We start from the raw sequence: 24353 nt of genomic DNA, 5'->3' as shown, positions 1-24353 counted from the left end.
AACAAAGGAGTGGCTCCGTAAGAAGCATTTGAAAGTCCTGGAGTGGCCTAGCCAGTCTCCAGACCTCAACCCCATAGAAAATCTGTGGCGGGAGTTGAAAGTCCGTGTTGCTCGGCGACAGCCCCAAAACATCACTGCTCTCGAGAAGATCTGCATGGAGGAATGGGCCAAAATACCAGCTACTGTGTGTGCAAACCTGGTAAAGACCTATAGTAAACGTTTGACCTCTGTTATTGCCAACAAAGGTTATGTTACAAAGTATTGAGTTGTATTTTTGTTATTGACCAAATACTTATTTTCCACCCTGATTTACGAATAAATTCTTTACAAATCCTACCATGTGGATTCATGGATTTTTTTCTTCACATTCTGTCTCTCACAGTTGAAGTGTACCTCTGGTGCAAATTACTGACCTCTGTCATCATTTTAGGTGGGGGAACTTGCACAATCGGTGGCTGACTAAATACTTTTTTGCCCCACTGTAGATAACACAGGCTCTGATAGCTGTAATAGACTGTTATGTTCAGCAGTATTGAACGCTGCACTGAGTTCCTCTCCACCTTACGAGTTATTTGCTTTAAGGTGCGTGTTTCTGAGTTTTACCAGGGATTCAAGTACTTCTGATTTGGGCCTTTTTCAGAGAAGCTACAGTATCCAGAGTCATACACAGTGAAGTTGTAATACTATTAACAAGATAATCAATGTCTGTGGGAGGAGGGCTTCTTGTCTGTCCTTGTATGCTGCGTGCACATCCTTAAGGCTCTACGCCCCTGGGTTGCTTTGTGTTGTTTTACTGTTCTGTTTTTGAAAGAGCAAATTAAACCATCTTTTTGAGTGGTTGGATGTTTTTAATTGGATCTATAAAAAAAAAAAATGACTGCCTGGATAAAGGTTTTCATGCTGGCTTTAAAACTGAAAACCATGACAAGGCAGAGATGTGCGAAGTTTCCCACTAGCTCCTTGGGAATTACCTTGTTGGTGCAAAAACCCTCACTCATGTCTGGCAAAGCAAATTATGTGTTTTTCTGACAGGCTGTAAGTAACAAAGTCCATAAAGATACAATTTAAATTTGGTTCTTTGCCAATGTCTGCTGGGGTAGTTAGTTTTATGGTTGAATGACTCATGCGTAAAAGAATAAATAATTTTAAATAATCCCTCTGAAAATGGTCAAGTAAAAGGACCAGATTAAAAATGAGGGGAAAAGCAGCCAATGTAAAGAAAAACTTGCCTGGAGCCTTGAGAACTATTGTACAAGACCACTTTACAAAAAGGAAGAAAGTCTGTCTCCTTGGAAGCACAGTATAAAGAAGAAAGGGGTGACTCGAGAGTTTTGCACAGTTCTATTGTAAAATAAATGTAAAAATAGAAAAAACTAAATCTGTAAACTGCTGGTCATGAGACAAACTCAAAAACTGCATACTTCAGAAATTTTATTGATCTGAACAAAGGCCAGAAGCAAGGAATGACAGTATGAATGCACAGATGTAAAGAGTCTGTAGATTTGATAATACTGATGAAGAAGTTTAACCAGGTCACATGCAGAGAAAACCAGCGTTTTAAAGCAGCTCTGGAAATCCTCGCTGAGCGTTAACACAGGCTGTGCAGTTTGATAAAAAGACCAAAAGGTTTGAACATCGAAATATCTTCAAGCCTTTCACTTTTACAGCTAAGTCTGAAATGCAATGAATTGTGCAGTATGCAAGAAAACCCCCCAAAGTAGAATAATAAAACACAACTTGATGAGTTAGTAGATACTCAAATTACAATGTAGTTAGAGCTGTTAAAATAAGTGCTGTCCCTGACCTAGTTAGATACATATATATGGAAAATGAGATTAAGGCAGTATATGCTTGGAACAAAAACAGTTTCAGCACTTTCACAGCTGAATAAAAGCTAGTTGAGCATATCTGAGCATCAGGTCACAGGTTTAGTGCAAGCAGGGCACGGGGGGTAAACAGGACCAGTATTAACGTAGCTCGCTGCTTCTCTCTCTTGACATTTCAAAGGACCACAAACTTTGCAGAATTCTTAAACAATGTGTGGCGTTACAAATTTTTTGAAAACACAAAAGCTGCAGTCTTTCCACAGTAAAGTCAACAACACTATCGCCACAGAGCCCTATACAGCCAGCCCATACCAGCCACTAAACCTAAGGAAATAACATGAAGTAATTCAATGGCATGAAACTTAGAACAAAAGCAGTCGTAGTTGGGTATCCCTTATTGTATGGGAGCTAAGCAGTTGGATATCACATAACCGGATAAAGTATATGAACAAACTTAGTGTTGGCTCATACTCAAACATTGCCGTCATCATCAACCCCCGTGTCACGTGTACAATGTATGCAGCATCTTGGTCCTTTTCATTGTCCGTTTTGCTTCAGCCTCTCCAGCCGCTGGAGCAAAGCATTCCCAAAGGCTTCTCTGTAACCCGGACTGAGCGTGTCTAGGAGCGAGTAAACAGTCTCGTGATACTGAGTCGTCAAATTCTCGTCCACTTGATCGAATGCGTAGCCCACCACCTGTTTGGGAAGAAATCAGTGATTTACTGTAAAACCTCTGCACGGTTTGGAGTCTTAAAAGTGAACGCACGTGGGTAACGTGTCACTGCATCGTCTCACCCTCAGCCCAGCCTCAGTGAGCTCCAGACAGTAACGGTTTCCCTCTCTTGTTTCCACATTTATGTAGGCCACGTCGGACGCGCTGTTGAGACTTTGTGACACGTGCATTTCAGACACAGCAAAGAGGACGTCGTTGACCACTGCTTCAGCCTCTAGTCTCATGTCCTTGACGTCACCGAGCTCAACAGACTCTTCATCAAAAGCAGAGACCATGGACTCCTCAGCCTGGCAGTCTACCTCCATCCCCTATAACACGTTAAAACAACAGCATTGGTTGATTCAAGTGTGATGGGCATAAAAATTGAAAAATGGTGGTTTTTAGAGGTTACATTCAAGATTTTTGAGAAGATTAATTAGTTTCAGACTATGCTAACAAAAAGAAATTTAAAAAAAAGACATTAAATAAAATCAGAATTCTAGAATTAATCATTTGATATCATTGTGAATTGAATATCTTAAGGGCCTTTACTAACCTAAACTGCTAACCAAAGTGCTAATCGAACAAATAAGATAATAATTCAAGATTTTGACCCGTGAGGATCTCTTTTGCATTTCAAAATACCAGATTAGTTTAATTTAAAAAAAAGAAAAAAAACTAAACAATCATAATGAACAAAGGAAAAAAAGGCTTTAAAAAAGGAAACGGGATGCTAATTTATAAACAAAAATTCCAGTCACATAAATGGGATGAAATATGCAGTGAAGCATAAACTCAAACTCACGGAGAGAAGTCAAAACGCCCAAAGTATCCGAAATATCTTCTGAAGTAAATGAGGTACACAAACTGGGACTCACTGGTCACGTCCAAAATTAGATACATAGTTCACCAAAAATGTTGTAAAAGGGACAAAGTTTGCATTGCTCAGGTGAATTCCAGCAGGTTTTGAAGGATTAGCTAGTAAACGTCTGTTATGATTATTTTTGACAGCAGCAATTAAACACATCATGATTATAAAGTTAAAACTAGATCTGCCAACATACCATATGGGGAATCTATCTGATAAAAAAATAACCTTAAGATCCTAGAAAGATTTATTTATCTAATGATAGAGCCATATTTCTATGATATTTAAACAATGAAGCCAGTATGTGCCAAATCTGTGTTTAGCTGTTAGCATGCAACCTTCATTTCACGTATCCGTCTCTGTGCTTTGGCCCCCAGTTTTTGTGTCTTTATCTGATTATTAAAAACAGTCTGTCATTGGTGGAATCTGTACAAGCTGCTTAGGTGTTAATAAAAAATTAAGTTCTAAAGAAAAACAACCTCTTTATACAGGATATAACTAAACCAAAGCCAAGCCTGATCATGAGCTGGTGGATGTTAAAAGGTTAAGAGATGCCTAGTCTTAAAATTCAGTTTGGTTGGTTTTAGACTTTAAGACTTTTTTAGGAAACACAAAGCTGACCATCCACCCATTTTCTTCTACTTATCCAACTCAGGGTCACAATGGGACTGGGGCATGTCCCTGCATAGGGTGAGAGGCAGGTTACACCCCGGACAGGTCACCAGGGCTACAGACAAAAACACATCTGTGTGTGTCACATCTGATCTTCCTGTGACAGTGTATCTCACCACGTCTAAAGCAGAAGTGAAACATGAGGATCTGACGTGTTTGTTTAAAAAAAAAATGCAAAGTAGACTATTTTGAATACTTAGCATCCTGTAGGAGCTGACTGTGTGACTAAAGGTTAAACCTGTATTTTTTGGAGCAACCACTGGACAATTTTAAATGTTCGCTTCACTTCCAGAGTTCAATACAGCTCCTCTGAGAAGGAAAACATTGCACCTGACACGTATCTGAAGGGGATTTCTCAATCTGTTGTCAGCTGAGGGAACTTTAAAACACTCCCTCGACACAAGAATGGTTGTGTTGCTCCCGGCAACACAAAACAGCAAATTTTGATTGATGGTGGTGTCAGTGTTTCCCAGTGCTCAACTGGACAGATTTACAAACTTTTACAGGCTTTTATTTTAATTTTCAAATTTGACTGAAAGCTGAAACCGTACCATACGAATCAGTAAAAACTACTCAACGTATCACGTGTTCGACTTGCTCCGTGGCAACAGGTATTTGTTGCGCAAGTTCGGTTTTGTCACACCACGTTTACGTCAAGCTGCATAACATTAGGAGCTTTTTTTCCTGCATATCTTGCTGTCTCGTGGTTCCTAACTGGTTTTTCATCATTCACACGGTTGGCTTGATGCCTGTATGGAAAGCAGCCTTGACCTAATCCATACCTTCGATGTTAAAAACACAGAGAATGATTTTTATGGGATGAGAAAGTAGAATAATGGACATTAAATACCATTCTTGAACCAGGAAGAGTACAGTTTTTTAGTTTTCTGCTAACCAAAATGTTTTAAGACTAGGTTTTTGGCAAAATATCTTATAAACCTTAGATTATAAGGTTTATCCACCAAACCACTGAGGTAGTAAAAATGCTAGTGATCAAAAATTATTGGAATAAATTCTAATTGTGTACAAACAAATGAGTGTATAGTCCTATTTGCTTATAAAAAAAAAATGTCTACAGATGTCTACAGCCACTCCTCATTTTTCAACAGTTTGCCAGAAAAATGGGAAGGTGGAGTGATTAATTGAAACATGTGCAAAGACACATGGAAATGCAGTATATAAGGTGAAAACAAGTTTGAAAGTCAATATTTTTTTGTAATTTCTTTAAGTAGTAGAACAGGCTTCTTAAAGGGCATTTAAAGCTTTTCTCTCTATGTTGGCTGCCTTTTGTTCTACTCTCTGTCAAGATGATCCCAAAATGCTTCAATTATGTTGAGCTCCTCTCTGGGGAGGCCAATCCTTCACTGACAGTCTTGTAATCGTATGTTTTTCTATTCAGGTACGCTTTTACTTCATTGGCAGTGTGTTTGGGATCACTGCCATGCTAAAAAATGAATCTGTTAAAAAGCTAGTAGACCAAAATCTGTAAGTACTTTTCTGTGTTCATAATTTCATGTATTTTGACAAGATCCACAACACCACTGGCTGAAATGCACCCCCCAAACCATGACAGAGCCTCCACAGTGTTTCACAGATGGCTGTAGATACTCACTGCTGTCCTTCTCTGATTTAAACTATCATACCTCAGCAGTTTTCCCTGTTTGCCTTCCTTAAGAATGGCCTCTCGACAGCCACACTTCCACTGAGACAATTTCTGATGACTATGTGTTTTCCTGACAGACTGCTAGCAGCAAAGAGCCTCAAGATACAATTTAAAATTGGTTCTTTGCCAAGTCATTTGTTACGTGCAGCCAGTTATGTCTGCTCTTTAGTTAGTTCATACCTTGAATTATGTGCATTTTTATGGTTGAATGATTTCAGAGTCAGTGTGAAATGGTTTAGTAAAGAAAGAAAGAAAGGAAGGAAGAGCAGCCAAGTGTCAAAAGAAAAATCTGCCTGCAGACTGAAGATTTTTTGTTCAAGACCACTTTAAAAAAGGAAGAAGGTCTGTCTCCTTGGAATCAAAATATGAGAAAATGAAGGTGACACACGACTCTTGCACACTACTGTAATATAATAAATGTAAAAAATAGCATAACATAGAAATGATCAAATACAAGGAACTTAGAAATTTAAGTGGTGGTCATGAGACATACTCGAAAACTGCTTACTTCAGAAATTGTATTGGTCGGAACAAAGGCCAGCAGCAAGGAATGACAGTATGCATGCACCACAAAGACCTTTAGAAAGCCTGGAAAACTGTTGCTCAAGAAAACTTTAGAGAAACACAGAAAACTCTGAATGAAAAGAATCTGAATGAAAATCTACATACTGCCAACGGAGACATGCCAAACTGTGTTTCATTGTTATTGTAACAGTTACAATAAAGATCTATTCTATTCTTTTGCACAGCATTGCACATTAAAAATAAGTCACTGTTTAAAGCGAAAGCACCAACATAAAAGCAAAAAAATAAAACAAAACGTGCACCATCAGCATCTTGTCCTGTTATATAGCCATTATAAAGGGTTCTACTTTCCATTATCTGATAATTACTGTTGCACCACAGTGTGTGGTATTTGATTGTAGTAATAAAAGCAATGTAACAGCGACATCTCGAGGACTGTGAGTAACCTTACCTTATTGCTAGCTGTGCTCTGTCCACAAACAAACATCATAGTCAGTGGTAATGAATAAGTGTGCGAATTTAAAGCAGCTATTATAAATAAAGTCCGATCAGCTGTGGCTAATTTAAACAGCTAACAGTTGCTACATTTTGGGGGAAACTCGTAACTGAACCACTGCCCGCCATACCATACTTCTGCCACTTTCTTTAAAATTATACAGCGAGTTCTAGCTTAGATCATAACTGATGGGTTTACTCAGATCACGAAAAAAAAAATCATTTCTAACTAAAGTGCGTTTATTTTTCTCACCTCCTCGCAAGCGGTGTTCTTCCGGCTTGTGGAAGCTTCCAGCTCTCCGTGGGCAGGACAGTCCAATCAGCGCCACCTCACGTTAAGCTGCTATCTTTTGTTAGTCTAATTTATTCACAGCCGGATAAAAGCACATAGACCGACGCTATCTTTCTTTTTTCAGCGTATTATATTTATGTTAAAGTATATTAAACCTTGGCCCACTAAGTGCCCGGTGGACTACACAGCTCCGCCATGTTATGACATCACTGCCTAATCCCACCCCGGAGCGTGTAGTTGGTGCGGAGTCATGAAAGTGTTTGTAAACAACTCAGTCAGAAGGTAACTTAACAGCTCTACTAATATCCTCAACTTTTTTTTAATTATCCCACGCGTGACTGCTTATAGAATCAGTGTGTATTTAAGCAGCGCTTTGGTCAGTTTGCATCTGACGTGTGAGGGTAGATATCTTTAGTTAGTGTTGGGTTTTAGGGTTAGCACCCATGCTAAATGCCAAGCTTGACGTTAGCCGGCAATGCTAATGCTGCCTCACTCTTCCCACAGAGGTGGTAAGCTAGCTAACGTCATATTCGCTAGCCGGCTAGTTAGCTCAATGACTTGCCTTTGTCTTGCCGACAATAAAAGCGCAGTTCCTGCCGTTGCGTGACAGCTTTGTGTAGGTTAATATAGCCATGGGTAAATGTGTGCCATCAAGTTTGTGACATGCTGACAGGTATTTCCAAGGCCTGCACCGGCTTTAAACGGGGTCAGCGTACGCTTAAACAAAAAAAAAAATCGACAGTCTAGATTGCACTACATTACAACGCTCATTGCTGCTAGCAAGCAATTTAAAACTACCTTAAACTAAAGCATTAGCATTAATTTAACTTGCTGTTTTCGAGTATTTTATGTTAAGTCACTTGTTGTGTCAAGTGTCAAATTACACAGGGGGGTGGCACCATTTGCATGTTTTTCCTGCAGGCGTAGCAAACTGGAGTCGGACCAATCCCCATACACATCTCCGAGTGTCATCACATCCTCCCAAGTGTACCAGATTGGGGGTGATGAAGGATGTTTGAGGTCACGCTTTCTCGACGGGTCAACGGGATGACACAGCTGTAACGTCACTGACTAATTTGTAGCTGTTGAAGCAGCTGTAGGATTGCACGTGCTGAGCATCAGGGCGCCTTACACTACCTGTGTGTTGTTCACCTGCTGAAGTTAAGATGCCTTGGCCTTTTTCTGAGTCCATTAAAAAGCGGGCCTGCAGGTACCTCCTGCATCGGTACCTGGGCAACTTTCTGCAGGAGAAGCTTAGTCTGGATCAACTCAGTCTAGACCTTTATCAAGGCACTGGGTCTCTTGCACAGGTTCCACTGGATACATGGGTATGTGTAGTGCATGTGTGTGTTGCTGAAAATACGCCAGATTAAATTATCAGTTAAATAAACCAAGAGGTCCTCTAATGTTTGTTTTTTTTTTTTTTTGTTTTATTTTGTTCCTCAGTCACTCAATGAGCTACTGGAGACTGCAGATGCTCCTTTTGAGGTAATCACAGGGTTCATCCAGACCATCTCTCTGACAGTCCCTTGGGCAGCACTGCTGCAGGAGAACTGTGCCCTAGAAATCAAGGGTTTGGAGATGGTTCTCAGACCAAGACCAAGAGTGGGTAAGGATATATATACATATATATATTTGTCCCTCTACAACACCTGAGAAAAAGCTTAAAATTAGTAAAAGTAAACAGTTTTATTTTATACATATGAGTAGACAAATAAGGTAATCACTGCTGGTTATACTTCCAGCATCTGGCGTTGAACCCATGTACTGGTCCAGTTTCATGACAAGCAGCATGCAGCTTGCTAAAGAATGCCTGAGCCAGAAACTAACCGATGATATGGGAGAGAGCTTCCAGCCATTTGAAGGACTGGAGAAGTTTGCAGAGACGATAGAAACAGGTAAATTGCTTCTGTGTTTTTTGGCATTCAACAGGTTTACCTCACAAATACTGTGTAAAGCAATGTCTTTTAAATTTCTTCTCTCACAGTTCTGCGAAGAGTCAAAGTGACATTTTTGGACAGTGTTTTTAGAGTCGAACACATTCCAGAAAATTCTAAAACTGGAATCGCTCTTGAGATTCGAATCAACAAGTAAGTTTTTGACAGTCAGTGGCACCTCAGTTTCCACAATAAGATAATATACTTCAAATTGGTATATATGGTCAAAGATTTGAACACATTGAGCATGGGGAGGTACTGGTGCTGATGTTTAGTGAGAAGTTTGTATTTTAATACTTGATCTCCCCTGACAAATACCGTCTCTCTTCAGGATTGTGTACTGCGATGAAACAGGTGAGGAGAGTTCAAGTGTCAATGTGCATCAGCCAACCACGTTTGCACATAAAAACGTGCAGATGGAGGGAATTACTGTATTCTGGGACGAGTTCTCTGATGCGTCTCGCGCTGCTTGTAAATCGTCACCTACTCCATCGGTTAGTGTAGCAAATTTCACATTGTAAGACTTGTATATATGCATGTGGCCTTTTTAATCAAGTCTTTCTGTATTTTGCAGGAAACTGAGCCAAAACTCTCACCTAGCTGGAATCCAAAAATAATATGCGAGCCGCATCCCCAGTTCACAGAGCCTGTATCCTCTTCAGCGCCTTTTGAACCTGTGCAGGTTGGCAGCCTCTGTGGCAAAATTGAGTTGTCCCTCACTCTCAAAAATAACCTAGCGATGCCTGGTGCAAAGGTAAATTATCTATTTTTGAATCACAAAGATTTACGAGGAAAACAATTTCCCATGTTGTTTATCCAGTATCAGACTTTTGGGGTAATATTCACAAAATTTTGCCAACTTTTCTTCTCAGCTGGATGTTGTTGGACAGATCGATACACTGATTATTCTGCTTTCCCCACGGCAAGTTCACCTTCTTTTGGACTTATTTGGAGCCTTCTCTGGTGGAGGTGAGAACCACTCTCTTTCGAGAACTTTGGGACCAGATGGGGTCTTACGGGGTTATTTAGAAATTGTGAATGTAAGTGTATTTCTAACTCTTCATTTAAGGTGCACAGGAATGGACTAAGGATAGGAAAAATCGCCCAATACAGCAGGAGGATGAGTATCGCCTCCATATGGAACTGAACCGGTGCCTAAAGAAGGATACTGCCGTCCCAGGAGCAGATCCTGACCTCTTTGAAAGCCAAACAACCAGAACTGTGTCGAGTCGAGGTTGAGTTGAAGCACCATCCTGTAATGTCTACATTTTCTTTGATTTTGGTGATTGATTAGCTCTTCTGATGAATATTTTTCTGTTTTTTTTATCTTTTTTGTTTTGCTAATGTAGACGACGTGTTTTTCTCCATGGCTGACATGGACATGTCTCATAGCTTGTCATCCCTGCCTCCTCTGGGTGAACCACCCACTGTTGATTTGGACTTGTCACTCACCAGTAACTACTCTGCCTCACCAGGAGAATCTCCCTCTGGAAATGCAACAGTAAGCCTTCATTTGTGTGATCATGCTTACAGAAACGTTCAATATGGTTTAAATCAGGTGAGATTAAGGACTCTGAATGGTCTGGAAACTCAGTAGTTAGTGATCTCATACAGGAAAAATGAGTTATACAAATAAATATTTTGAATAGTAGTGTTTCATTTTCATCTGCGTTTTGTAGGCTCTGTGGGACGAATATATGGACGTACCACGACAAAGAGAGAAGCAGACTTGTGAAACTCCCCTCCAGTCACGGGATTCGCACCTGCCTCAGAAACTGTTGAGGCAAACTTGTAAGCACTACAGTAAATTAATAGATACATAAACATATATTATGCACTCACCCTCAGTTTATCCAGTGTGTGAAACAAACAGTTTCAGCAGTTGTTGAACAGGTTATGTTCAATCAAAAGACTTATGCTGAAATATTCCCAAGATCAGTTCCCCCTTTGTGTTCATGTACATGGTTGTAGCTGGACATTATTTGCTGTTTGTGTTTCAGCCCATTCGTCCAAAACCCACAGTGATGAGTCAAGGCCAGAGTTAGTGCTGAGGTTGACACTGGGCAGTTTGGCTGTCTCAGTCCTCCACATTGACCCGCTGCCGCCACCACATGCTGCTCCCAGTCCTCTTGGCCCCATGGCTGCACACTTCTTCAGCATGGTGGGCCCAGGACAGCTTGAGCCAGCCGCTTTCCTTCAGTCTCGGACGGTGTTTAATCAGGCTTGTCCTCATGACCACCTCAGGTGCACTTCTAATTTTAACTAATTCCTGTATTCTGAAGGAATGAGCATGTGAATGAATCAGATCACCTGAATCACCTTATGTTTGCAGATTTGTAGGCCAGGGTCTGAAGTTAAACTATGATCACTGGCAGGGATCCAACTTAAGGACTTTTAGCACTGACATTACCCTGAACCAGATGGAGTTTCTAGAGTGTCTGTTCACCTCTGAGGCTGTTATTGGTGGCTCGCAAAAAGGAGTTCAATATACTGAGGTGAGACCTTCAAGCCTAAGCTTCGTACATCTCTCACTGCATAACGCTTTGGATGTTTGAACACTGCGTATATGTATTTATACAGAACACTTGAAAGGTGCAGCTGTCTTGACATTAGTGTTTCACTTTAGTTTTTCTCTCACACCTCAGCTGCTGACATTTGACACCAAAGCCAGTGCTGATGCGCCGCTTACCACCTGCCTTCACCTGCTTTACAAACAGGCTGAGCGCAGAGGTCCTCAGGTAACTGCATCCGTTAGCTCAATATGAAACCACAACACTCTAACAATCAAATGCCGTTCCTCCACAATGTGTCTGGCCTCTACTTCTAACCCTTTGCCTCGCTGTGCAGGGCGGCCAGGTGCGTCTCAGCACCATTCCCAGGAAAGCTGAGATCCAGGTGGAGCTGGGTCCTGTGCACTCTGAGCTGGACATCAGTATTGTAGACCGCCTAAACTCACTACTGCAGCCTCAGAAACTAGCAACCACAGAGGCGATGGCCTCCCACATGTATACATCTTACAATAAACATGTCAGCTTGGTAAGTGTGGTCCATCATGTAAGCCTATGCTTTTTGTGTATATGTTCTGACATTGAGGTTTTAGTGTAGGCACAAACTGCTTTTCTCCTACAAAAAAAACAAACAAACAGTAAGTCAATACATAGAAAATTCACATTTCTTTGTACTTGGCATATATGAAAGTCATCTAATCTACATCTTTGGCTTTCTTCATAAATTTCACAGCACAAGGCTTTTACAGAGGTTTTCCTTGATGACAGCCATACTCCTGCCAACTGTCATGTGTCACTGACAATTAATGCACCAGTGCTGGGCATTGCTGTGCGCTTCCCCATCCCTGATCTGCGTTCAGATCAAGAGAGGGGCCCTTGGTTCAAGAAGTCCCTACAGAAAGAAACGCTGTACTTGGAGCTGGAAGAGCTGGAATTGAAAACCGAATTCATGGGTGGCAATTCACCTGACCAAACCAAAATGGAGCTCACTTTTAAGGAACTCACTGGTGTGTCAAGATTTCAAAAGCTCCTCTGAAGATTTAATTGTCTGTTGACTTGGACTTTAATTGTTTTTACTTTTACCCGTTTGCACAGGGAGGTTCCAGGAAGAGGACGATCAAACAGCTGCCCGGTTCCTCAGAGTGTCACACACGATGGATGGAGACATGACAACATCTGAAAGTGTAAAATTTGATTGGCCAAGGTAAGATCACATAACCAACCAGTATACATATCTCTTTGTTTAGCAGTGTCAGTAATACTACATTTTTCTGGGCAGGGTTGTGCTCAAGATGAACCCAACTGCAGTCCACTCCATCCTTGAGCGTGTGACAGCTGAAGATGAGGGGGCTGAGGACCATTCTCTTGAAGAAGAGGAGGAGGAGGAAGGGGCTGCTCATTCACTGAAGGATGTATGTGACTTTGGGAAGCCAGAGCCATCACCCTTTTCTTCACGTAGGGTTATGTATGAGAATGAAGAGGTAGGTTATGGGTCAACAATGTCCAGTTAACCTATTCTTGACACGACTGTCTCTGTGATTTTAACTGTTCATACTGTAGCATCTCAAATCTGCATTGTAGCCCCTGCACCTGAAAACTACAGTGAATAATTACCAGACAACCTCACACTAAACGGCTGCTTTCTGACGCTTCTGCAGAAAGCTGAACGTTTCTCAGCTCACATCTGTCTTTAAGATTTATATCTCCAGATATTTGTTTGACACGCATGTTATCTGGAGGACATTCCTAATCTGATTCAGTTTAATGTAATGTGGAAACTGAAAGCTTGTGACACGTGTGTATGCTGGAAAGACTCAATTATATCAGACGAGCTGTAACCAGTGGGAAAACCCATTGTGTATTCATAGATTGTGGAACATTGTATCAGAGTTTCCACAGTCATTAGTCACAGATATATGTGTGTATATATACACACACACACACACACACACACACACACACACACACACACACACACACACACACTTGCATGTGAGGCCAAATTTTTGTGCTGCTTTTTGATGTTTCCTTGAAAGAATTGCCAGACTTGAGCAACAGGGAATAACGTTCAACAAGGTAGTTTTGGAATAATTCACTAATGTTTAATTTGAACTATCACTATAGGTCTGTATCACTATAGTTGCAAGAAAGATGCTCAAAGTGATGTTTTGCTGCTGTGCATGTTATTGCAATGCTAAATTATGAGTTTTAGATCTGTTGCTTTAAATCTATTCTTATGACACAGCTACAGTAAACGTGTATATCTTGCCTAACTTTCTCTCCGAGTGATCATCTTACATGTAATATGAAATCACAGCATCACCACTCTTTCCCCCACAGCTAAAGTTTTGAATGTTCACTGTTGAAGCTCCAGTAGCGTACCTTCTGTGCTTCTCGCCCCCCTCCCTCATCTTTTACATGCAAATCTTTTGCTGTTTTTCTCCATTCTGTCTCACTGTGTCACTCTCATCACCTTCACCAGTCAGGCACTGTATTTCATTACATTTACTTCTAATCCACAAAGTTGCTTCTCCAAAGGCAGTAAGTGATGTAGGCATTAATACACTGAAAAAATACTATTGGAAGATACATTTGATGTCCAGAGTCCTTCATGTGTTTTGTTTTAAATACTTTTCCAGTTTTCTTTGTCAATTGAAAGGTGTTGCTATTTTGTTAATGGCATTGGTCCAAAGCTGGAGCAAAATGTACAGGTTGATTTATTTGCATTGGGAAGCGAGGATATTTGGTAATATATTTACATGTGTGGCAGGTGCATCTTTATGCAAAGGTGTACAATAGCTCTGCTTTGCGTACCTAACCTGCTGACAAAACGGGTGGTGACAGAGTTGTTTACATTTACTATTATAATCTTGTAATTCCAGATGGTCATTCCTGGTGATGTCGGTGAGATGACGGTGTTCCAGGAAAAAACGATGAATAACTCCCGGTTCATCCTTGAGTTGTGTTTCCCTAATGTGCAGCTAACACTCCCCAGCAAGGCATTTTATGAAAAACTACACAACAGGTAGGTCACTTGGCGTTCACCCAGAGCAACTTCATTGCCTCTTATTTATTTATTTATTTATCTTTAATTTAACTAATTTATCTACAACACACATCTTTAACAGCCAGTTAACATTGCTTATTACTGGACCTGAGGTTCACCAGCTACTGTCATATCAGGGGAAAACTTTTTCAGCTGCATATTCTTCTCTATGCATTTAATAATTCTTATCCATATTCTAAATATTTTAGGATAAACAATGACCTTCTGCTGTGGGAGCCCACTGCTCCATCCCCAGTGGAGACTGTAGAGAACATGCCATATGGAGTTGGGCTCTCTGTTGCCAGTCAGTTGATCAACACTTACTCCAAGGACAGCTTTAGCCAGTTCCGCTCCACTGGTCCTGAGGGTGCGACAGAACAGTGTTTTCACCTAATTCTTTAGTCACTTATGATGTCATGTTTAAACTACAGCTTATCTGCTCATAAATGGGTGTTTTGTTGTCTTTGCAGAGGAGACCAGTGGATCAGAGGAGGAGAACATGCACTATTACTCGCCTGCCGCTGACCTGGGCTTCAGATCTCGAAAGAAGAAGAAGCCCAAAGCCCACAGCAAGAACTCCCAGAGCCTTTTCTCTGTCAATCTTAGTGTCAATCATGGCCTTATATGTCTTCATGCTAATGCCAAGGTAACCTTCAGTATTTTCCACACGCAGGCTTTACTTTGGCTTGCTGGCCAAATATATTTGACGTCAGTTTTATTTTATCGACAACATCCATCACTGATTTAAAAGTGGACAGTCCCCTCACTCCAGCTTTAAAAGTTCAGTTGCTGCTAACCAGCCAGCTGGGCCCCTCCCATTGTGTCTTTCACTAAAGACAGCATGGACAGGTTGCTGCTGTGGTAGTCCTCAATATCTGCAGCGACTTGACCAGACTTAATCTCCCCTGTGTTGCACTTCTAGTGGTCACCCTTGTTCTGCCTGGGGAAAAAAAAAAAAAAAAGTGCACCAAAAAAACCAATGAAATTTGTGGATAGCTTGTTATGTGGACATTGGAGTTGAGTTTGTTGTTTTTACAGAAGGAGGATAAAACCACACTGAAAAACAAACATGGCGAGTTCTGGCTGGAGGTGAAAAATGCCGTTTTGTTCAGCGTCACTCAGTATGAAGGCTTTAAAGATCAGCACTACATCTGCTTTCACACCAGCAGCATCTGCATGTATCACCAAGGTAAGCTGCTTCCTGTTTGTGTGTAATATCACTATTGTCTTAGTCTTATGATGTTATGAGTGATATGTGGTGATAATGGGACCTAAAAATATATAAAAGTATAGGTAACGGTCTAGAACTGTACTAATGGCACGACTGTATGCGTTTTCACTGATGACTCAATCTGTTATTATCCCCAGGACTCATAGATGGAGGCACTTCTGTCTCAGACATCAAATTGCCATGCAGGACACATCCTCATTGGCTAGAGCCAACCATCTACCAGTCAGAAACATCTTCAGAAAAATTGTCAACGCCTTCGGAGGGTATCGGTTTAGAAGCTCGCAGCATGGTTTCTGTCGCTGTCAAAATCTCGTCACAGAATGCAGAACGCAACATCAAGGTCAGATACTCAAAACAGTTAGAGGACTGTGTGTGTGTATTTCACAGATTTGTTGTGAACCACTTCAGCAAGTCCACTACAGACTCAAGTGTCACATTCTGTACATAAAGTACTTATGTTTGAGTTGTTTTTAAAGGCTGGCAGGCTTTATTCTGCACTCATATTGTCCATGAGTTTTGGATCTACTTCCCAGTCAAAATTGAGAAATCGCCATGTTTCATTATTGGTGGTTATTACATTTTTAAACCCTTACTGTGGAAGAGAAATGTTGTTTTGTTATGTGTTGCTTATTAAATAAGTCCACTTATGTGGCTGTGTGTATACAGTGGCTTGCAAAAGTATTGGGCCCCCTTGAACTTTTCCACATTTTGTCACATTACAGCCACAAGACCAATACAAAGTGGTGCACATGTGAAAAGTGGAACGAAAATCATACATGATTCTAAAAATTTGTTACAAATAAATAACTGCAAAGTGGGGTGTGCGTAATTATTCAGCCCCCTTTGGTCTGAGTGCAGTCAGTTGCCCATAGACGTTGCCTGATGAGTGCTAATGAATAAATAGAGTGATTACTGTGTGTAATGTCAGTACAAATACAGCTGCTCTGTGACGCCTCAGAGATTGTCTAAGAGAACATTGGGAGCAACAACACCATGAAGTCCAAAGAACACAGCAGACAGGTCAGGGATAAAGTTACTGAGAAATTTAAAGCAGGCTTAGGCTACAAAAAGATTTCCCAAGCCTTGAACATCCCACGGAGCTCTGTTCAAGCCATCATTCAGAAATGGAAGGAGTATGGCACAACTGTAAACCTACCAAGACAAGGTCGTCCACCTAAACTCACAGGCCCAACAAGGAGAGATCAGAAATGCAGCCAAGAGGCCCATGGTGACTCTGGACGAGCTGCAGAGATCTACAGCTCAGGTGGGGGAATCTGTCCACAGGACAACTATTAGTCGTGCACTGCACAAAGTTGGTCTTTATGGAAGAGTGGCAAGAAGAAAGCCATTGTTAACAGGAAACCATAAGAAGTCCCGCTTGCAGTTTGCCACAAGCCATGTGGGGACACAGCAAATATGTGGAAGAAGCTGCTCTGGTCAGATGAGACCAAAATGCAAAACGCTATGTGTGGAAAACTAACACTGCACATCACTCTGAACACACCATCCCCACTGTCAGATATGGTGGTGGCAGCATCATGCTCTGGGGGGGCTTCTCTTCAGCAGGGACAGGGAAGCTGGTCAGAGTTGATGGGAAGATGGATGGAGCCAAATACAGGGCAATCTTGGAAGAAAACCTCTTGGAGTCTGCAAAAGACTTGAGACTGGGGCGGAGGTTCAGCTTCCAGCAGGACAGCGACCCTGAACATAAAGCCAGGGCAACAATGGGATGGTTTAAAACAAACACATCCATGTGTTAGAACGGCCCAGTCAAAGTCCAGATCTAAATCCAATCCAGAATCTGTGGCAAGATCTGAAAACTGCTGTTGACAAACGCTGTCCATCTAATCTGACTGAGCTGGAGCTGTTTTACAAAGAAGAATGTGCAAAGATTTCAGTCTGTAGATGTGCAAAGCTGGTAGAGACAGACCCTAAAAGACTGGCAGCTGGAACTGCAGCAAAAGGTGGTTCTACAAAGTATTGACTCAGGGCTGAATAATTACCACACCCCACTTTGCAGTTATTTATTTGTAAAACATGTTTGGAATCATGTATGATTTTCGTTCCACTTCTCACGTGTGCACCACTTTGTGTTGGTCTTTCACCTGGAAGTCCAATAACATTGATTCATGTTTGTGGCTGTAATGTGACAAAATGTGGGAAAGTTCACGGGGGCCAAATACTTTTGCAAGCCGCTGTATGTTTGTATGCAAATTTAAAAAATTCCACGTAATTTAAGAAGTAATGTGCTCGCTGTGATGTCCTTTTTCTTTTTTCCCCTCCCTCCTTTCTAATTTTCCGTCATGCAGGAGTTTCTGGTTGCTGTTGGGGTGAGAGGTGCTACACTCCAGCACAGAGTGGTCCCTCCCAGCTTGGGCTGGTATGACCAGGTAAAACAAACTGCCTTAGGCTGCTGTCATATAAGCTTTATTTGACCTTCATATGATGTGTTTACAAAGCACAGAAGAAATGTGCAATAACATCAGGTATTCATAATCTTACTGATGATTTGTCTACAACAGATTGTTGACTTTCTGAATGTTTCTGATGAACCCGTGTTGGGTTACGCTCCTCCTACGTCTGTCACCACACTACATTTGCACCTATGGAGCTGCTCTCTGGACTACAGGTGAAGTAGAACAAAACACTAAATGGTGGCTGGTTTTATTATCCGAGTGTGTTCTTATGTGACGCTTGATTTTATTTTGTTTTTTGCAGACCCCTGTACTTGCCACTCAGATCGTTGCTGGTTGTGGAAACATTCAGCATCTCCAGTAGCGTCTCTCTAGACAACTCCTCATCAACACTTAGGTGTGAAAAAGCAACTGGATTTCTTCTGAAATACAAAAATGTGTGGAGGTTACATTATTTAGTAAAATATGTTGTTTCCAGGATCATTTTGGACGAAGCTGCTCTGTTCCTCTCAGATAAAAGTAATGCTGTCTCTGTAAATCTAGCTCGTGGTAAGTTGACTTCAGAAACGGTGTTGAATGCGACTTTACATGAAGCTTTGACAAATTTTGACTTTTTCTTTTTGTCACAGATTATGTCCAAGTGGTAGACATGGGAACCTTAGAGCTGAGGATAACAGCAGTCAAACCTGGAGTAGATGGAAAATTGGTAAGTGTTAATTATTCATATTCCCATTTTTAAAAAGCAGGCTTGTACAAACACTTATTTTCGCTGTCTCTTGGGTGATAGTCGGAGCCCAGATTCGAGCTGCGCTGCTCCAGTGATGTGATCCATATCAGAACCTGTTCGGACTCCTGTGCTGCCCTCATGAACCTCATACAGTATGTAGCCAGCTATGGAGACTTGCTGCCCCCAGCTGAACCAGAGACCAAGCACAGCAGCACTACACAAAAAAGCAAGGTCAGCAGTGTCACTCAGTTAAAGCATAATTGTCAAACTTTACCATATGCGCAAGTTTATTCTGAGTGTATTTTTGGACAGATGGAGGCTTCTAGCCGACCACCATCTCAGACTTCGCTCCTCGCTGAGACTGAGCAGCAGATGTTACAGGATCTCATGAGTGACGCTATGGAAGAGACTGATGGGCAGCCTGTACCAGGGCCGCAGCAGAACGGTAAATACTTCGCTCAGTGAGGTAAAAAAGTGTTTCACCCATGAGGAGGCTTTACTTTATGAATTTCACACCACTGCAGGCACACCTGAGGAGCAGATTCAAGACCAAGAACCACCTCGCTCAGACCTGTTCCTGTTCCCAGATGAAAGTGGGAATTGCCAAGATTTAAGCCCCCCGTACCCCATGCTTCCTTCTCCTCTCATCACACCAGCCCCTAATCTGGCCCAAGAGACTGACGACTTTTGTATATTGGAAACTCCGAGCTCCAGAGGAGAGGTTGGGACGTACTCATTCTTCAAGTTAAGGCTACATATTTTTGTGTAGCCTTAACTTGAAGAGGCTACATAGCATAGTGATCGACTGTTTTTACAAAACCTGTTTATGCCTGACTGTAAGAAAAATGTGTGTTCAGGATCGAGATCAGGAGCCGGTGGTGAAGCAGCTATCCTCGGAGCCAGTAGAAGTCAAAGACGATCACTTCAGTCAGCCTCTGGATGGAAGTGATTCCAGCCGTGGAGCCAACTTTCCCATCCCAGAGGTTCGCTACCTCATTAAGGAGATCTCTGTCATCTGGCATCTTTATGGTGGAAAAGACTTTGGGAGTGTGAGCTCCATAGTTTCTCCTGCTAGAAGCCGGGGGTGAGTCATAAACTGGGTTCTCTTTACATTTGTTAAAAGGAAGACATATTTACTTAACTCTGGTCTTTACTCTGTCTTGCAGATCTACACCTCATAGCTCCCCATCTCAAACTCCAGTGAGACAAGCGAAGGCTTCAGGGCGGGTTGGTGGTGGAAAGGGAAGGAATCCTGATGTCCTGATGGAGATTCAACTCAGCAAGGTAAAGTTATGCTGTGCAGAAATAAATGTTCATTATTTTGTGAAATGCCATTTGGGGTTTCTTCAGCTTTTCTTTTACTGCTTCTTCAGGTGAGATTCCAGCACGAGGTGTACCCCCAGATCTCAGCGGTGTCGCGTCCAGCAGTGGACCAGCCAGTGTCCCGGCAGGTGTTCTCTGTGCAGGACTTGGAGATTCGAGACAGACTAGCTACCTCCCAGATGAACAAGTTCCTCTACTTGTACTCTAGCAAGGAAATGCCCCGAAAAGCCCATTCTAACATGGTGAGGAAAGCACCATACTCGTTGTAATCGTGGTAAGTTTTGTCCTGTCGTAACCGTGTGTGTGTGCGCTTTTTGTCTTAGTTGACAGTCAAGGCGATGCACATGTGTCCTGAGTCAGGCCAGGCTCCCCCAGAGTGCTGTTTACGGGTCACTCTAATGCCTCTTCGCCTCAATATTGATCAGGTGAGAGTTGGGTACAAATTATTTCTCTAACCCTGGCAAACAATGAGCATTATCTTTTAAGTGATAGCTTCTTCTTTATTTGAAGGATGCACTGTTCTTCTTGAGAGACTTCTTTACAAGTCTTGCTGCTGAAGTTGAGTTTTTCTCACCACCTATTCAAGAAGGTAAGATTGCCAGAAAACTGTATAATTATCATGAATCCTACTTTTATCTCATGCATCTTTAACGTTTTGTCTGTTTTAGCGGTTTGTGTTACCACAAAGAAAGCGGCTGCCCCAGAGATCTCTTGCAGCTTCTCCAAGCACGCTGGTGGGAGCCAGGATCCAGCCCCAATCATCTCGGTGCCTGCACAGAGACGACTGAGCCAAAACGGTTTCTCTACATCCGGCAGGGAAGACGCAAATGACAGTGAAGCCTCTGCTTCTCCCTTCACAGACCAACCCATCTTCTTTAGGTTGGAGGTTATTTTTATTGACCACTAAGCCGTTAAACTTTCCAAACTGCTTGTTTGTGTTCAGCAACCCCTTGTCATCTTAACAGGGAGTTTCGATTTACTTCTGAGGTTCCCATTCGCCTGGACTACCATGGGAAACACGTGTCTATGGACCAGGTAACTGTCTAAGAGAGGACTTGATTAACTCCACGTTATGTTATGAGTGCTTCATGAATGATTTTTACGAGTACCTCGTTCCAGGGAACATTTGCAGGGATCATTTTCGGGCTGACACAGCTGAATTGTTCAGAGCTCAAACTGAGGCAGTTGTGCTACAGGCAGGGGTAAGTATACCGCAAAATGCATCTCATGAGACAATAAATTAGCAAAAACATAATTCGCACACAGTGATCCGTATTAAAGTAATACTTGTTTGTGTTTCAGATTATTAGGTGTGGATAAGCTCTTTTCCTATGCAATAAATGAGTGGTTAAATGACATAAAGACAAACCAGCTTCAAGGACTGCTGAGTGGTGTGGCACCTATTCATACTCTGGTAAAACTGGGTAAGTGTAACAGTTCAAGGGATCATCTCAGATGGTTTACTGTATTTGTTAAGAACAGGGCTGTTGCTGTACCTTGTTCTTGTTGGCCAGTTGGGATGTGCTACATGATTAAATGCTGCTTCTCTTGTTAATCAAGACATGAAATACTAGTTATTTAATCCAATTATGCAATTATGTTAATGTACAGTGCACATCAACTGTCAGTTATACCTCAGCAACATTACACACTCTTTCCCGTGAGTGGATATAAACAAGCACAGTGAAAAGGAACACAAGTGACAGCTCTGTGAACAAGTGTGGATTTGCAGTGTTCTTATCTAGACAATAAACAGTTATTAGCAGGCCTTGTAAGCTCACACTGATGAATAAGCTGAGCAGTGTGTAACCATAATCTGCTCAGGTCTATAAACATTAACATGTAAGCTAAGCAGTGCTCGTGTTAGCTACTTGCAGCAGAATAAACTGATGTGTATCAGTTGTATTGCAGATGCCAGCAATAAATGAAATTTAAGAATGCACAGGTCCAACTTTTTGTAGTTCTGATCTGACACCTTGGATATCGACAATGGTTCAAACTGCAGGAAATGCGCGAATGAAAGCTGCTGCTGTAGCTAAAGAGAAGCGTCTCCAAGCTGCTGAAGCTCGGATGTTAACTTCCTATACATTGCCTCACTCTCCCATTAGCAGTCGAAGCATTGCTCCTGTTGCGCAATTATTAACACAGTGTAGAACTGAACTGAATGGATTAGCTGTGGACTGTAGCACTGACACCTATAACCTTAGCACATCTTTATTACACTTTATTATTATACTTTGTCTAATATGAAAGAATAAGATTTGTTTAACTTGTCAGTGAACTGTCCGTTATCTTACGTTCAGACTGTACTAGTCTGATTTTTGTTGTTCTCTCATTTTAATTGACTTGTAAAGGAGTTGCCTGGTGCTTGGCCCAACAACTTTCTAATTTCTGAAAAGTTCCTTGAGTCAACATTTCCTTGTTTGACAAAATTTTCTTTATTGTTGCTGACATTTCAGAATCAGCCTTAATCACTTTCTTTTTCTTTAATAAAAAACTATCTGGAACAGAAACTGCTGTGAAAGTCTTTTCCAATATGAGAGCTGAGGTCCAGCTTTTGACTTTCAGTTGCTTTACTCCTCTGTCAATGTTGTTTTGTTTTTTTTCATATTCAGTTCACGGACTCAGGGATTTGGTCTGGCTCCCGATTGAACAGTACAGGAAGGATGGCCGGATAGTCCGTGGATTTCAGCGCGGCACGGCTTCCTTTGGAACCTCTACAGCTATGGCTGCCCTGGAGCTCACAAACAGGATGGTGCGGACTATTCAGGTAAACTGGTCCACTGCTGCTAATAAAATATGTGCATGCATTTCCTTCTGTAAAGCACGTAGAAAAATCTATTAATTGTTGTCTGTTATAATTTTTTTTTCTGTATTTAGGCAGCCGCTGAGACAGCGTATGACATGGTGTCTCCAGTGCCTGATGAGAGGGACACAAAGAGGGTAAAACGGATCTCCCATTATGGACTGGCTCATCAGCCTGTCGACCTCAGAGAAGGTGTAGCCAAAGCCTACACTGTGGTGAAAGAGGTAAAAAAAAAAAACAAATAGGAAAACCTTCAGTTCTGTGAAAGAAAAGATGTTTTAAGGACTGCAAAATGTTCCCACAGGGGATCACAGACACTGCACTAACCATCTACGACACAGCCACCCGGGAGCACGAGCAGCGTGGTATGACTGGGGCAGTCGGTGGAGTTCTCCGCCAGCTTCCACCTGCAGTAGTCAAGCCACTCATTATGGCCACTGAGGCGACTTCAAATGTCTTGGGTGGGATGAGAAACCAGATTCACCCCGATGCACGTCAGGAGGAGTCGCAAAAATGGAGGCAGGGCGACGAGTAAGTGTCATTGCCTTATGGAAAACTGAAACAATGACTGTGCAGCAGCTACAGCTTAATAGGTGTGCTTTTGAAGAAGGCAAAAGGTGGACAGTGAGTGCCGGTGTAAATAAAATGGTGTTCATCCTGTGGCAGTTTGAGCTACTGTGATTTTTAGCTTGTGTCAGCTTATCACATGCCTCACAGTGCCTTCATGGTCATCAGCATTGTTCAACTGTATGCGTGTAATCAAATGGATGAAGAAGGGTGAGTTTGAGCAGCACTTATAATGTTATTGTGTATGATGCTATGTTGTAGGGTAGCCCATACAAATGTAAAGGCTTAAGAATGAAGGAATAGGTCCTTTCATCTGCTTCATTTTCAAACAGCTGTTTACAGATTGTGTGGTTGCGTTCTCTTATCCTACTTTGTGTCAGCAAACACTAATATTCTAGGTGTAATGACCCTTAATTTATATAAGATGTACTGTATGTGGGCCTTGTTATTTACTGTAAATATTCCTAATGAGCAGCATTTCGTGCAAATATGAGAGAACAAATGTAGAAACTGAATGTGTTGCATCTTTGTAAAGCTCTGTAATCTGCACTTTTAACTGAGTCGAAGCGTAACAAGTGAGAGATCGGACGATTATCCAGACTTGTTCTAAGCTTTCACAATTTTAGTGTTGCATAATTTTCACAAAAGCTGCTGTTTAAAAAAAGGAAGCTGCGGTTTAAATTTAAAAACTGCTTTATTCTTACAGTCTCATGCTCACATTTTTGAATTGTTGACAAAGTGA

The 24353-nt window shown here is 41.6% G+C and overlaps 2 protein-coding genes across 5 annotated transcripts; one reads left to right on the top strand and one right to left on the bottom strand.

The window, feature by feature from the left end:
- Positions 1 to 1414: 1414 nt before the first annotated feature.
- Positions 1415 to 7128, bottom strand: LOC120739837 (gsk3b interacting protein). Of its 2 annotated transcripts, none has more exons than XM_040041751.1 (3): positions 7015 to 7128; positions 2622 to 2867; positions 1415 to 2522 (listed from the first exon to the last, which is right to left on the bottom strand). In XM_040041751.1, exons 2-3 carry the CDS (start codon positions 2862 to 2864, stop codon positions 2364 to 2366), a joined length of 402 nt encoding a protein of 133 aa, XP_039897685.1. In that variant the 5' UTR covers positions 2865 to 2867; positions 7015 to 7128; the 3' UTR covers positions 1415 to 2363. The 2 variants fall into 2 exon arrangements, with proteins under 2 accessions (XP_039897685.1, XP_039897684.1); XM_040041750.1 differs by lacking the exon at positions 7015 to 7128 and adding an exon at positions 6718 to 6911.
- Positions 7129 to 7448: 320 nt separating this feature from the next.
- LOC120739833 (autophagy-related protein 2 homolog B-like) lies at positions 7449 to 24274 on the top strand. Of its 3 annotated transcripts, none has more exons than XM_040041743.1 (43): positions 7449 to 7562; positions 7975 to 8381; positions 8500 to 8662; positions 8799 to 8951; positions 9041 to 9143; positions 9322 to 9484; positions 9565 to 9744; positions 9863 to 9959; positions 10060 to 10224; positions 10340 to 10491; positions 10670 to 10781; positions 10991 to 11234; positions 11323 to 11485; positions 11636 to 11728; positions 11838 to 12026; positions 12231 to 12504; positions 12593 to 12701; positions 12777 to 12978; positions 14380 to 14522; positions 14753 to 14910; positions 15014 to 15189; positions 15582 to 15732; positions 15912 to 16114; positions 18084 to 18164; positions 18297 to 18403; positions 18493 to 18585; positions 18667 to 18737; positions 18818 to 18894; positions 18976 to 19146; positions 19228 to 19360; positions 19440 to 19636; positions 19773 to 19999; positions 20082 to 20199; positions 20289 to 20480; positions 20562 to 20663; positions 20749 to 20827; positions 20907 to 21117; positions 21204 to 21273; positions 21358 to 21440; positions 21541 to 21662; positions 22854 to 23008; positions 23119 to 23268; positions 23349 to 24274. In XM_040041743.1, exons 2-43 carry the CDS (start codon positions 8220 to 8222, stop codon positions 23577 to 23579), a joined length of 6225 nt encoding a protein of 2074 aa, XP_039897677.1. In that variant the 5' UTR covers positions 7449 to 7562; positions 7975 to 8219; the 3' UTR covers positions 23580 to 24274. The 3 variants fall into 3 exon arrangements, with proteins under 3 accessions (XP_039897677.1, XP_039897676.1, XP_039897675.1); XM_040041742.1 differs by having other exon boundaries at positions 7512 to 7669; XM_040041741.1 differs by lacking the exon at positions 7449 to 7562 and adding an exon at positions 7568 to 7726.
- Positions 24275 to 24353: the final 79 nt, after the last annotated feature.

The sequence above is a fragment of the Simochromis diagramma genome, unplaced genomic scaffold (assembly GCF_900408965.1).
Source record: "Simochromis diagramma unplaced genomic scaffold, fSimDia1.1 OVJJ01000304.1, whole genome shotgun sequence".
In the NCBI taxonomy this organism is placed as follows: Eukaryota; Metazoa; Chordata; class Actinopteri; order Cichliformes; family Cichlidae; genus Simochromis; species Simochromis diagramma.
This window is presented reverse-complemented; position numbering and strand designations above follow the sequence as displayed.